The 15,246-nt window shown below is 41.5% G+C and overlaps 1 protein-coding gene across 2 annotated transcripts in view; it reads right to left on the bottom strand.

The window, feature by feature from the left end:
• Positions 1-15,246, bottom strand: part of ATF6 (activating transcription factor 6) — a 71,631-nt gene that overhangs the window by 32,167 nt on the left and 24,218 nt on the right. Inside the window, exons 11-14 of one of the 2 annotated variants that reach the window (XM_085068367.1) lie at positions 14,399-14,518; positions 13,481-13,583; positions 12,450-12,514; positions 8,785-8,899 (exon numbers count right to left, since the gene is read on the bottom strand). In XM_085068367.1, coding sequence (XP_084924493.1) covers positions 8,785-8,899; positions 12,450-12,514; positions 13,481-13,583; positions 14,399-14,518 — 403 coding nt within the window. The remainder of the gene's footprint in view (positions 1-8,784; positions 8,900-12,449; positions 12,515-13,480; positions 13,584-14,398; positions 14,519-15,246) is intronic. The other variant, XM_085068368.1, reaches the window with a different exon arrangement.

Here is a 15,246-nt window from a genome sequence, read left to right as displayed (position 1 = left end):
TTTTGATCCATCTGAAGAGCTTCTACTCTGCTGGATGGTGACAAAACTGCCAGAAGAGCAGAGGAGGGATGGGAGTGCTGTAGGGAATTAAATGGTAGTTATTTGAGAACTTGTAAGATTTCAGGTTCTTCTCTCTGGCCGATCCTGCACTCGTTACAGGCACCTGTGTGCATGACAACAACACTGAGGGACATACATACTTTTTACATGCATTTCTTACATCCTTTTGACAAGTAATGCTTGCTTTGCTGTGGGTAATGTCCTCCTCCTGGACTGCCACAGCAAGCCAACACTAACCAACTCTACTCTGAAATGGAAATACCCTGTCACGACATTGCCGTTTACCCAGCTGGCTTCACACCCTTTTTTCAGCATTTGTGGTACCACACCTGTGTTTAGCATGAACCTAAAGTTTCTTTCTGCTTGTATAAATGTAGTTCTTTACACTTTTTCTTACTCTCCTAGAGCTGCGATTACCTGCTTTTGCCAAAACTTCACACCAAGCAAACTGTTGCATCTGTTGCTTTTCTCCAAATGACAGCATGTTTATGTCCAGCTTCATTTTTGTACATGTTTCTCTCTGCTGGCACTTCAGAATCTGAGCTTGAGAAGTCAGGAAACTTCATGCCTGGATTGTATGCAGCACCTCTGCTGCCTGCTGGAGAAAAACAGCTAACAGCTGGTCAGCAAGTGCCAAACAGATGGTCCAGCAAAAGCAAAGAGAAACCCACGGTGGTACTTTCCTGATGTTAAGGAGATGCCCTTCTGGAGATGCTGGTCCTGGATTACCTGAGACAGCAAAATGGTACCTCTACAGCCACCTTTTCCAGGAGTCAGCTGCCCACTGATTACCTAGGGTGTTCCTGATTAAAAACTCCAGGTCTGAGCACTCAGGACTGTTCTTAGAAAGGAGAAGAGCTCCACGCTGATTTCCTGGAAAGGAGGTTAAACTAGGGCCTCCCAGATGCTAACAAGTGACTCAACCTAAGAACTTCACCCTGAGGAACAGCTTGGGAATGTGCACTTCTAAGGCCTCAGAGGAGAGCACTGTTTAACACACAGGAGCCTGGCAGGGCTCAGATGAAGAGAGGAAGGCCTGTGTACCTTCCTCACAGAGTGAGACCTCTCTGAGCAGAGCTCAGACTGCTTTCCTCATATTGGAAACAACCCTCTCAGAGACAGCTGACACTTCAGCCCTTATTTTGGATAGTCATGAAACCAATAACAAGCACTTATGCAATGCTTGGTGGCACTTTGCCAACCAGCTCCAAGGGCAGTGGCCCATGGCATTTAACAGAGGCAATTTCTCTGCAGCATCCTCACAGTGCAATGTGCTGCTCGAGTTGTGCAAGTGCCCCTCCTGCACAGCTTTGCCTTCTGTCCATGAAAAGCACTTCCAAGTGCCAGAATTATTCACAGGCACATTTGAACATTTGCAATCAAAACACAAAAAAGGATTTCCTGAACAGTGGTTTCCAGCGTGAAGGATCTCTCAACTTAGCCCACGGCATTCCAAGCTCTTAATCGCTAACGCAGAGCCTGAAAATCTCTATCAAATGTGCTGGCAAGACTGGAGTTTATCCAACTACATGGTGAGGAATAAGCCATACCAGGCACGAGGCAAAATGAGCTCTTCCCAGACCCATTACCATCCCAGTATATAGACCACAAGCAACTAGGAGACCCAGAAGTAGAAAACAAGTTTTATGTTCACCTTTCAAGCCGTTTCAAATCCAGTTTTAAGATTCAAAGCCAGTTTAAAGATAAAAATGTACAGTTAATTCTATCACACTCCTTGTTCTAGGAGTGTAAGCTATTTAAAAATAAAACCTGGAAGCTGCAAGAGTTCTGTTCCGTCCAGTGGGAGGTGATGATAATCTGCACACATTCATAACAGCACCTGGGCTCTTACTTCATAAAATAAGCTTTGTGTGCTGTCCAGCTAAAAATCTGGCAAAAGGATTAATTCAAACTGGAAGCAAATAACCTAATCGGACCAGAATTAACTCTAAAACTGTGCCTAAGATTTTAAGTAATGGTCTCAAATGAGATTGTAATTATTAACATTTGCTAATGAAATCAAAGACATCTCAATTCTGCATGCTTTACTTTTGTAAAGACTCTGCACAGAGTGTCAGCTATAAAAACTGAAAATGCACAGAAAAAAAATCACTGGTCACTGTGGAAGTGTAAAGTACAACTAAGAAAGCGAGCACAGGCATTTTAAAGCGCTCTCTGCATGTATTACCATTCAAGGCAAATGAAGTACCACGAAGGTCATTTTTTCAAGCAGCTCATTCCTACCAAACTCAAGTCAATGTCTTACTGGCTCCTGCAGTTCCAGAGCTGAAGGTATCATCTATATCTCCACACAGTTAGGGCTCAGTCAGCATCGATCCCATAATTAAATACTGCTACAGATCATATGCAAGAGCCCACTATTCCCCTCTGGGACCTGTTCAGAACAATCTGACCAAAATTTTCTTCAATGAATACCACGTTAGCACTAAAGAAAGATGCACTATTATCTGGCATAATTAAAGCATTACTAATGCATTATTGAACTTGGGTTATTTCCTGAAGGAAAGGAACTGCTTCAGAGCTGCATATTTTCACAGCCTGCTCTAATTGAACACACATTAATTGTTTGTGGATAGACTTATGCTCCTGCTCACTTTGTTGTCAGCAATTTTATGTTCTGTACTCTTATTAAGTGAGATACTGCTGTCACTTCCTTTACTGAGACAATTCCCACTGTATAATCACATCTTCCTCCCACACTTCCCAATTACACTTCTCTAGCCTATGTCCACACCAATTTCATAAGCAGTGGGTTTTTACAGAGGTTTTCCAAAACCAACAATCTTCCTTTCCTTCTTGCCCACAGCTCTTTGTCTCTCAAGCATGCAGCACATTTTAAATACATGTATGCTATTGCTGGTCACGTCTGTCTGCAACCACTTTGGGTTCTGGAGACATTTTTTGCAGTATGTTTCATTTTCACTATAATTATCTGCAGTGTATGTTGTCCTTCCAAATACTAGTTTAAAAATAACAAAGTATTAGTTAGATCTGGGACATGTAAAGCTGAAAGAAGTTCAGTGAGGGCATTAATATGATTCATGAAGTTCCAGCAACCATAGAGGACAAGTGAATCAAGACCTATACACACAAAATCCAAGAGCAGCTTTTGCTCCATGCCAGCCATATTCGAGTTGACTTTTCTGCCTCTGCTTATACATCTGTCCTCAACACCACATCCATTCTCAATTTTATTTGGAGGCCAGTGAGGTTCAAAGGGACCCATGGAGATAGAAATCAGAGCGACTGAGACTTTGCTTCCAAAATGCCTTGGAAGAGATTCCCAAGTAGGAGCAGCTCTCCAAGTAGGAGCTAGGAACAGAACAAAGGAAACAAAACCCCACGTGATGTGACAGACATTGTCAAAAACACCATTCTGCATTGCTGGTGTGCTCCCTCCTAAGCACAGTTTGCACCTGGCTGAGCCAGGAGGCTGCAGGAGATGCTGCAGTGCAGCTGGCACTCATGGCTGCTCCTCCCTGCCTTCCACCCCTGCACATCTGGGGTGTCTCACTGCCTGGCTCCTTCTCTTCCCCCTCCTCTCAGCCTACTTGCTCTGCACAGCACACACACAGCCCTTTCCTGCTTCAATCCCCAAAGGGTGTCCTTACAGTGAGCAGTGATGACACAGGCAGGTTTTCTGCAAAAACGAGAAGCTGTTGCCAGAAACACTTTTTAAAGAATTGCTGGCCTTTAGCTGGAACTCTAAATTAATTTATTTTGAGCTTCCTTTTACCTAACTTGCAGTTGTGTTGCTCTCACATACAAGTATTTTGAGAATCCCAGGACTGAGGTGAGGCCAGTTGTGTTCTATAGACCAACATACACTTTTAGACTTAATTTTAGATTATTAAATTTCTCTCTGGAGATTTTTAGACTAAGCTCTAAGATGCTACCAAAAGCAACATCTTCTCCAGCTGAGTAACTGGAAGAGCACAGAGAACCCTTCTCCCCACCACCTCTCAGACCCTTTGAAAGTCATCTCTCCCTGCTCCTGAAATATTCCACATCAGAAAGAAAGACAGTTCAAGAAAAACTAGGAAGAAAGCTTGCTTCATTGTTTTCATATGGACACCAGGGTTTTGGAAGGAGAAAATTCTCTGACATGGAGAGAATCCAAAGTTTGGCCAGAAAAGAGGGAATCTGTGAGAATGCAGCATGCCAGACTTCATTTTCACTATCGACACTTAGACAGAAACAGGAGGTTTTCATAATGGATTTTCAAATTTGGAAGTCAAATACAGCTCTAATTTGACAGAGGCTGACGCACTGAGCTTCAGGGCATGCTGAAGCACAATCACACACACTGTTTGCTTCCTCAAATTTTCGCAGAGAGGCAAGAATTGGCCTCACAGGGAAGACAGGCAGAGAAGACCCCTGCTTTGAAAAGGACAGACAATTTTATCATGGACACTATGCCCCGATTCTCAGTTCTTTTAGCACATATTATTCTCAACATATGTATAAAATGTAGGATAAGATCTTAAAATCCTACAATCCTGGGATAAAGCAACCTTTTCCCTCTGCATAGTTAAGGTCAGCCTCCCAAAGAAAAAGGGCAGTTTCTAAAATCTTTCAAAAATCTGCATGTTAACTTGCAGCAGTTGCAAACACACGGGACTCAAACATATAAAATAGCTGCTCTACCTCTAGGGGCAGCAGGACTATGTGGGTCTAATCAATATTTCTGAATGAAACACCAAATTACACATCCCAGTCCACAGAAATGCACAAAGTCAACAGCAGGAAACTTCATGTTCAGGAAAAACCACCCATTGTCAAGTGCAACAAAGTAGGAGGAAAGTATATGTTAGTATTGAATTTCTGGCTGTGAAACATCATCTGAAGCCAACTTTTTATATGGCAGTTTTGCCTGCAGGATGTAGATGGCATCAGGAGTGCAGTGAATTGGAATCTGCCTCGTGCTCTCTGAATACATTCAAATTCTTGTTGCCAGAAGTGTGTGCAGCACAGCAAACTGCTACTGCACAAGCATGTCAAAGCAGGCTTTATAATCTTTTGCTTCCTGGAAGTAATATATCATCCCAAATGCAATTATATCATCCTAAATACAATTAGCACAGTACAGGCTCATTACCAACAGAAGCACAACACAAACTAGACATTTTCATTGCTAACAAACAAAGAACAAAAGTTCTGACTGAAATTTGGCTTAATCATTTCAGAAAAAAATTGTCTGCAGAACTTAAGCCCTTAAACGCTTACTGCAGATGTTGGCTTGTAGGACCAGAAATTCACTTTCATAATAAGAGGTTTCCCTGAAGCTCTATGGTTTATGGCACTGAAGTAGAAATTTATAAACTCAAATGCTGGTTTTCCCGAAATGGGTAAAGGCTTTGCCATTGATTCCCATAGAGTCAGCATCACTGTTGCTCTAACAAACAGAATCAACATTTAATATCTACTTTTTAATGCATTCTGCTGTAAGATACTGTATATGCACTGCAATAAATGCATGTGGCAAACTTTGATATCAGGATATATTTGTGCTTTGAAATAGAGAGACTAGTGAGAGGAAACGCCTGACGTCCTCTGAATTTCCCAAGCAAATCAAACCTTAAACTATGTTTTCCTTAAGAACAGTAATTACATGCTTACCCTAAAAAATGTCACTGTCCTCAAATAAGCCTGCAGAGATGTCATCAAAGGGTCACTGAGTGAACCTTTCAGGATGGGGAAATCTACTGCTTAATCACTCCAAGTTGTGGGGACTGATCCTAACCACACGAGAGTGGAATGATCTGAAGCAGCATTTACAGGCCAAAGTAAATTGGAAGGGATTTGTTTTCTCCAAAGATTTACTTAATTACTTTTCAAATTAAGCTAGCTATTCAGGTAATTCTAGAAACAATCTCAAGGCCTGAGCAGTCTATGGCAAAACAGATGTGAGCTCTGAGAGAGTGCTGTGTGGGTGCCAGGCTTACAGAGAGGCAGCCAGGTGTTTGTTCCCTGCTGACAGAGCACCTCAGATCCACCAACTCGAGTTTTGTATGCACACTCCACTGGGATTTTAGAACACATCAAGCAGACTTGGCATCACAGACACTGCAGAGCAGAAATCAAAGGTGTTGGCAGAGCAGCAACTCCTCCTGTTCAAAAATGACATTACAGATTTCCCTGATAATAGCAGAAAAAGAATTTCTTTAGACACCCACAGCAAAAGCCCTGCTTCTTGTATGGACTCAGCTGATCCAAATGCTACTTAATTTTCCTCCCTCCTCCTCAAAAAGGAAAAAAAAATCCATGTAATCTTCAACTGCAAATATGCAGACCTGCAAGCCTTCCAAAGCAAGGAAAGAAAATACAATTGATGAGATCATGTGAATCTCAGTCTTACAGGTATCAAGCATCACCAGAAGAACCCACAGTGCACAAGAGCTTTGCTTCCCAACCCTGCACTTCCAGAAGCCTTGGCTGAGTCCTACCATATAAGAGGCATGGGTAGCCCTAGCAAATCCAATTTCCTAGAAAATCCAAGGAACTCAGGGCACAGCTCCTGCAATGCAAGTGAGAACACACAAAAAATGCTACATTTTATCACTTGCATCCAGGAGAAACGCTGGGGTTTAGTGAGGCTGCGCACAGAGCAGAAAAGCGGGACAGAGGATCCAGGGATATCAGGTGGATGGGACCTCCTGAGATCCATAGTCCCACCTTCCACTTGGAGCTGGCTACCACCAGAACCACCCACCCCCTGGAACTTTTAAGTGGCTGATTCTTGTTCTGCTGTTATGTTATAGGGCTGCGAGCAGCTTATTGAGCGTGTGGGAATGTCTGTGTGGCAAACAGCAAGAGAGGAGAACTAAGCCTTCCATCCCCAGGCCTTGGCTCCTCACTCGGACAAGCACAAGCAACACAAGTGAACTGTGGGACAACACCGAGGAGGAATCAGTCCCCCCTCAGCTCCTAATCATCAGTGAAAAGGGAGCTGTGGTCCAGAGAAAATGAAGTCAGCAGTCCCCAGGAGGAGGTGAAAGGGCACCTCCCAGGCTGGGGCCCTGCTGGTGGCACCCCTCGAGCTGTGCAGGAGCTCTTTCTTCTGCACTCACAAAAGAATCCAAGCAAGTCATTTAAAAGTGCCTCAGGGCAGAGCTTGCTGCTAGATCAGATCTGCCCTGCTAAAACAATAAATGAGGTAATGCATGAAAGTGCCTTCTATTTGAGGACATTTCATTCATAAAACAGAAATACCAAAAGCTCTGCTACCAAATAAACTTCATAGATGGGTTTAAAAGCCCTCCACACCTCTCCCTGCAAGAGAGCAGAGCCAAGCTGTAGGGGTTCTGTGGCACAAGGCACACTGTTTCCAAGGACAGCTCTGTGAGTTGAAATGAGAGCTGACAACTTCCAGGTCATTAACCCGACAGTGTAAACAGGACCTATGTACACCTACATGCTTTCAGGTGGGCTGGAGAAATGACCGCAAGTGCAGAACTCTACAAACACTGTACCGCTTTGTGTTCTGAGTTTCCAGGAAAACTTTTATTCTCTGCTCCCTTCTCCTCATCCTCAGGATATGTGGAGCCTGGTGCTGGCTATATTTGTGTTGCTAGCTGAAAGAACAGCAGAACATGCCAAGCATTTAATAACAAAATTCCAGCCTTGTGACACAACCCAGTAATCCCAAGACTGGAAACTAACCTCATATTTCTACTCAGCATAAAACCTTAAACCTAAGAAGAGCACCGCTCTTTTTATTTTGCCCGAACCTTTTCTACAGACATGCATCTCACAAATTAAGAAATCTTTTGTGGAACAAGGTTGTATTACCTATGTTCCTACGACGTCTATAGATTGGTAGAGTTATGACAATACAGAAACTGCTAAAATTAGTCATGCTTGTGTGTGTGCTCTTACACAGAAATGGTTATAGCTGTCTGAGTTGTGGCCACTACAGGTCCCCCACGACCTTGGGACCCCTCTCAGGACACTCCTATGAGGAAGAAACAAATGGAGCTTTGCAGGGTCCTGGGGGGATCATGGCTGGTTGTGAACATGCACAGAACAATTCTCATCTAACATCCCAACTGCAAAATAGCAGGGCAGGATCCTCAGCAAGCCAAGACCCCAGGTTCAGCCCAGGGACAAAAGTGCATTATAGACATATCTAATGACTCATCAAATCCCTGCAAAAGAGAGGGAATAAACTCTTCCAACACCACTGCTTGCCTTGATCATTTCCATCACCAGATCCCAAGTAGATGTCTCAACTCATAAGATACAAAGCAGAAAAACTGTGGCCCTGCACACAATCCTGTACAGCTACAATATGTGACACATAAAACTGCAAATGCAAGAGTTTTAGAAGAAGATAGAAACTGTATTATGTTAACAGTAATAATTTGTGCAGGGGGCACATTTATTCCTACACCCAGAAGCACAAAAGGTTTATACACCTATTAAATAGCTGTAATGTATGTTTAACCACAGGGTTCATGCAATTTTGGGCTGACTTACCCAGGCACTACAATGTTTCCTGCAAAGCTTTTTCCATTCACAATGTAATGAGCATATTTTGTAAAGACCATGACCTGGCCATATGACTGTGAAGCATAAACAAAAGCATCATTTCAGAAGAAACAAATTTACCTTCAACCTTGACTAAGTCATCTTTTGTATCTCTGTCAGAAGCAATTTTATGAACACACGTAAAAGGCCACTATCAACCACTTCTCCACTTACTCTGCGGAATGACACCACATAGAATGTATCTTCCCTTCGGTGAATTGCTTCAAAAAAGTCTTGATAGCTCCTTGGAGAGGCATAATATACTTGCAGCTCATTCCCTGAGTTCCTGCTGAAATAAAGAAGGCAGAAAGGTAATTATTTTAGACAAGACAGTTAATTTCAGAGAGACAATGACTTTGAAGAGCTGCTTTTTCACAGGAACAGTAGCTCTTCATCCACTGAGAGAAGGATCAGAAACACAGAACACAGGTGAAGACATTGAAACTACTCAGTACTTTTCAAATTTCAAGGTGCTTTAAAGGTCTTACCGTGGCAAAATTTTCCATATTTGTTTTTGTTCATGTTTCTCAGGCTGGTAAAAACCTGCTTGCTAGCTCAACAGGAAAAAAGAGTTTCAACCTAAAGTGTCCGAAAAATTGTGATGACTTCTGAAAATAAATTTTGGGATGGAAAGTCATTCTGAAATAAAATATCAAACCATTTAATAATTCAGTAATTTTCTTTTACTGCTAAGAATCCAAACCGCTGAAATTGAAAAAAGTGCAAAGTTAAGCATAAACAGACCTTTTAATTTACTGTCAAATGACAAATCCACCTTTTTTCTCTCCCACCATTTATTTTTTTTTCCGTTTTGTCCTCTGGTCAACTCAAAGATTTTTCCCATTGTCAACTCAAAGATTTGTTCTTGATTTTCAATTTAGACGGTGGAGCAAAAATAAGACATTCACGTAATTCTGGCTTATCTTTTCCACAGTTCTCATCTTACACATATCAGACACAAGGAAAAGATGCTCTAAACCATTCTAAGCCAAAACACTGGCAAGTCCTACAATCATGGTACTTATCCATTGTTTATCTTGGAAAGGTGAGAATTTCTTAGCATATACTGCTGTCATTTATACTTCCCCAATCCCATTCCAAAATAAGATATTTAATCACACTGGGAAGCTGTACTCAGGGAAACCATTAGCTGGACCTGCAACCTGTCATTTTAATTTCCCCCACTTTAATAGCACACTGTGTGTTTGTGGCAAGGACACTGATCAGGCTATCCCTCCCCTCCCAAGCTGTCTTCTGCTGACCCAGGCTTTAAACTAGGGTGCCTAATTTAGAATATTGTAGTACGTTTCTAAAATATACCAAGGCACAAATCTATCATCAAGTGATTTTCTCAAGCAGCAGTAATAGTAGGCTGTCATTATCTTTTCTTCCACTGCTAACAGAGCCCTGTTGCAAGAAAAGGACTGCAGCTGCCAGGCCATAGGATTGGGGGTGTAAGTCCTGGGGGGATCAGGAGCAGGCAGTTCTACACCACACATCCCCTTCTGCAGAACTATGCAAGAGAGGAATCAGCTCCCATCCTTCACACACAGGAAACAAAGACTGGAGCTAATTTGAGCTTGATTACTCATTCATGAAAACACGTAGGCCCACCAAGCCACCCCTGAGATTCAGCACTGAAGCTGGGCTGTGCTAAAAGGCACTGCGCCCACGCACCGCTCGCTACAACACATCCTGAAAGCTGACACTGATCTCTTTGCTCACCCACACTCCACAAGATACAGCTAGACCTAAAAAACAGCTATGGGGGAAAACTGCTCCAAAGCACTTGGAAACCACTGGGCCTTTGCAAAGCTCTCCTGCTCGTGGAACAAACTGAACACCAAGGGATACCAGGGGATTACAGGCAGTACATTCCATCTACCTTTGAACATCTTCTGATAACCACAGTGGACCTCTCCATCAAAGGAAGGGAGGAACTTCAGAGCCAAAACCAGGTGCAAAACTATCAGTTGTTTTAGAAACACCTTTGCATATTACAAGAAAGCATAATATAAAATTTTGTATCCAAAACAATGGTGCTGAACCTGGCCATTTATTGGGAGATAAATAAATCTTTTCTTTTAAAACTTTGAAGGACACTGTTATGCATAACAGAGCACTGGGATGTTGCACATAGGCTTGTTTTGATAAGAAATGAGGCAGAACACAGTGCTTTATGCATCAAGAACCAGAATATTAATAGTGCAAAACCTAGAAACAGGAAAATAACTGAAGAGTCTCAGTTTGATAGCTGAAGCCTTAAGAAACACACTTAGAGAAGCCCTCAACAAAATCACCTCTGAAGAAAGCTACATAAACTATAAAGAGATGAGGTGTGTTGATGATTTTCTTTGAAATCATCTTAAATTTTATCTCCTTCACTGCTTTGACTTCCCTGAAATTCTTTGCAATCCTCAGCTTCCTGATGGAGCTTACAATGAGATGGAGATTACCTCTCCTAAGAGAGACATTCAGTAAACCTGACATTAAACCTACTTTGAGCAGGAAGCTGGACTAGAGATCTCCAGAGGTCCTTTACAACCTAAACTACTCTGTGTTTCTGTGATTTCATGGAGCACCTAATAGCTGGTGGCTCTGGGAGGAACTGGAAGTCTGTTCTATGTTCTTAGCAGTTCCAGGACAGTCACGGCATGCAGCTGCCATGACTCACTGGTCCTGGTCATATAAACATCATTAATCTGAAATAAAAAAAAAACCCAAACCCAAAAAATCTCCCTTCCTTAGGAGCACAACAGATTATTCCATGCAGAGCTACACGATGTTGCACACTGTTTCCAATAATCCAGTTTATTTTTTTTCAAGAGTAATGCAAGCATGTACATTATGCCATGAGGCTTGTTCATCAGTGCTCAGTTAAAACAGCTACCCTTCATCTGCCTGTAGAACTCAAAAAGCTTTTTCTTTTTTCGTTTATTCTTATAAATCAGGATGTATTAAAATTTGACAGCCTGGTTTCTGTAACATTTGCCTGCAGCTTGCTCTTTTCCCCCAGGCTGATCCTGCTTTCAAAGCAGCAATGCAAATGGAAAGGCCACAGCTGTCTTACTTTCCACAGCAGTATTTCAGGTGGTGTTCTCACCAAAAAGTCCCCTTTATACTCCATTCTGCTCTTACTCTTCTCTTTAGCACTTCAAAGCAGAGAACCTCCTCAACAGTCTCACAGAATTCAGGAGAGAGAAATTTTTGTTTCCTTTATCTTTTCTCTCCAGTACTTCCTGTCACCAGGGAAATGGGACAGGATGGTTATGGGGAGGGATGTGCAGGGGACATCAGGAAACTCTGCATTAATGTGTTCCAATAATCAGCTGAGAAAAATCAGGAGATGGAGACAAAGAATGTAAATAAGATATAATGGTACTTTAAGCTCATCATAATAATTTGGTGCTAGCTATAATGGCTCTGCTCTTGAAAAGATAATGAGAGAAAGCTTTCTCTTACCGTACTCATGGTCCTTTGAAACCTTATAAACTAACGATGTTCCCACAGATAGCCCCAAGTCAGTTACCCCTGTTTTTTCCTAAATATTCAAAACTGTTTAGAAAGGGATTCTGCAGAGCAAAGTAAGGATTTTTTAAAAATTCATTGGTATAAAGACTTCAGGAGAGTGGAGCTGTGATACAGGGGTCCCTTTAAATGTAATATAAGTACTTAGAAGCATTTATAAGCATGCTAAGGGACAGAAACTAGTCCAAGAAAAGTAGCTGCATTTGGCTTAAGAATCCTGGCAAGATGGAAATGGGCATTCTTTACCAACTGTTGGTGAAAAATTAGGTTTTCAAGTAGAAAGCAATAACAAAGGAGCTGTTCTGCCTTACCTGAGACTGGTGTCTGTGTAAGGCATGGCCATGAGCTGGGAATCTGCTTTGTCACTGAGGGAGCTCTGAAAATGGGGGAAAACGAAATGACACAAAGTGAAACCAATAAGCATTTCCTTGGTTTGCCACTACATAAGATATGACACACAGAATCAATTGCAGAGGTTAATCAAAGCCCTGCATCAGAAATGTGCCTTTTTCTACTGGTGAATCCTGAGAAACTGAAATGGTTATTGCAATCAAGCTGGAACAACAAAACCAGCATGAATTTAATACAGCTGAATTTGAAATCAACATTCAGAGACAAGAAAGGAAGCTTGGCACCACACACAATTCTAAATATTCTACCGTTCTCCTGTGTACATCAGTGAGAAGAATCTGAAGTTTAATACACAACACTTCTTCCCTAGAAAACTGCAGTATTTCCCACATTGTAATGTTCAAATCCTTTTAAAGTCGTTACCACCTCCAATCAATTTAAATACTTTGAAAATTCATTGTCTTAATTTCAGCCTTGATATCAGTATTCCATGTAGATAAAAGGGATTTTAAAAGACGGGAATATGAGCAGAAGTATCAAAATTCTGTAGTCATACCAAAAAAAAAAAAAAGAATCCCTCTAGCAAATTTAAACAATAGAAATATTTCAACAAAACCAATCAGCTGGGGCCCTTAACAGTGAGTCAGTGCTGTAGGTTCTATTTCTCTCCATTAAGCAATTGCCTATCATTAGAGAGAAGCCATAAAGAGGATAGCTGTTGATTTCATTTTAGAAAACCTATTTTGATGGCTGCTAAAAAAAATTACAAAGTTCTACCCTGAATCCAAGAGCAGGAATGGAAGAACAACTCTGACAACATAATAACCAACCAAACCCAGCAATTTAAAAGGGGAAGTGTTGGGAGCCCTAATTACAGGCACCATTGCTACTTTTGTCCATAATGACAAGTGCAAACGAGTAAGAGAGGATATTTCCTGTGGCCTGGAATGATCTTGCCATGCCACTGAGGCAGGAGGGTGAAGGGACTCACCTGTGTGACTCGTGCTTTCTGCTGCTGGGTGTTGGACAGCCTTCGCGACCTCGTTCGCTCCACCTCGTGCCTGTGAACCCAGCCTCGCAGCTCGTGGGTCAGCCTAGCAAAACCAACAGCATTGACAGACATTTCACACACCACTGGCAGAACTTTTCAGTTGTATACAACAGTTTAACCACTGATAGGCACTGAAGATTACTATTAGTTAATCTTATAACTCATTTTTAATACAAGAGTAACAAAATACGGTTTTAAGATTACATTTATGAGGGGATTTGTAAGGAATTATCTATAAAATATTAAGATTCATGGATGTTTACTCATAAAGTAAATACAGTCCTTTCGATCAATTCAAGACAAATTATTGGCTAAGAAGGCTAAATTATGGCAAGTAAACCTGAGAGAAAGAATGGACAATGAAAATAGTGATAAGGTTAGTGACTCATATAGAAAAAATGGAGCTAGGTGTTTTCTAACAGTGAACAAAACATCTGCAATGTCAGGTTCAGTCTGTTTATATCAGAAGCTGAAGAACAGAAGGCCATCTCTTATGTAATTCAGATGGAAAAGGCTTTTAGCTGGACTTGATTTCCACATTGTGAACATGCCTGTATATGAAAAAGCCTCCATACAATCAGAAAATTCTTATTTGGTTATTGCAAATGACCAGTGTGAAAAGAAAGTGAAAATCATTTCTAAAACCATGGAAAGATTACAAAGATCCAAGTGGATCTGTTCTTATGGCAACAGATACTGGACAGTAAGGACCCTTATGAGACACTGATCATGTACTGGATGGACACCATGAATGGACAGTAACATCACTCACAGCTGTCCAGTAGCACTCAGCCAACACAGAATGTATCTCTCAACTCCTAATAAACTTTACATGCTCACAAAAGGTTGCTTGCTCACCTCAGCGACTCTGTCCGGTTGATCAGAGGCCGGCAGGGAGGTGGTGGTGGTGAAATATATAACAGTGGTTCTTCTGAGACTATCATTAGTGCTTTGTTATCAGACACAGAATGGTCATACCTGGGAAAATCGAGAAAAGCACATCAACACATACCTTAAAAAACTTTTTTGTGACCCTTTTACCAAATCCAGAGAATGAGCACTAACATCAGCACACCCACAAATGTTAGAGCTGCTCCCATGAGACCTCTGAAACAGGTGAGTAACAATTCCTATCAAACATCCAGTGTTCTCAGTCAATCCCTCAAAGGGGGCTGACAGCCCTCCATGCAGGGAAGACAGATGAGCATTAGCAGATGTTGGATCTCTTCCCAAGAAAGCTAGATATTGAAAGAAAATGTAGTCTGTAAAATATTCCTGATAGTATGCAAACTATGTGACCTCTCCAGACACAACTTTCTTTTTCATTCCAGAGCTGTGCAAGATCTGCTACAGAAATACTAAATTTATTATCCACTAAAAACACGCAGACCATAAGCTATATGACAATTGGGCAGCCACAAACTATATTACAACTGAGTGGAGAGGATTTACATCTCTGTCTCCAGAATCTAGCTTGGCTTTGATAAAAAGTGAAAAGGAGCATGTATTTCTCAGTCCAAAAATCTGTAAAAGTCTCAGGAGGGGTTAACTCTCCTGAGGGGTTAACTATTTATCACCAAATACCTAATGTAGGTTTCTGTCTTGACAGTTATCAATGTAACAGCCTCAGTCCTCCTGGTTTTGACAGACTTTTAGCTCCTGAATCTGAACTTCTTTCTGAAAAATCACGTATAAAAACTTACAAA

Source organism: Lichenostomus cassidix, chromosome 8 (genome assembly GCF_008360975.1).
Source record: "Lichenostomus cassidix isolate B80296 chromosome 8, HeHo_3.0, whole genome shotgun sequence".
Lineage (NCBI taxonomy): Eukaryota > Metazoa > Chordata > Aves > Passeriformes > Meliphagidae > Lichenostomus > Lichenostomus cassidix.
The sequence above is the reverse complement of the archived record's forward strand: the minus strand, read 5'-3'. Positions and strand labels throughout refer to the sequence as shown.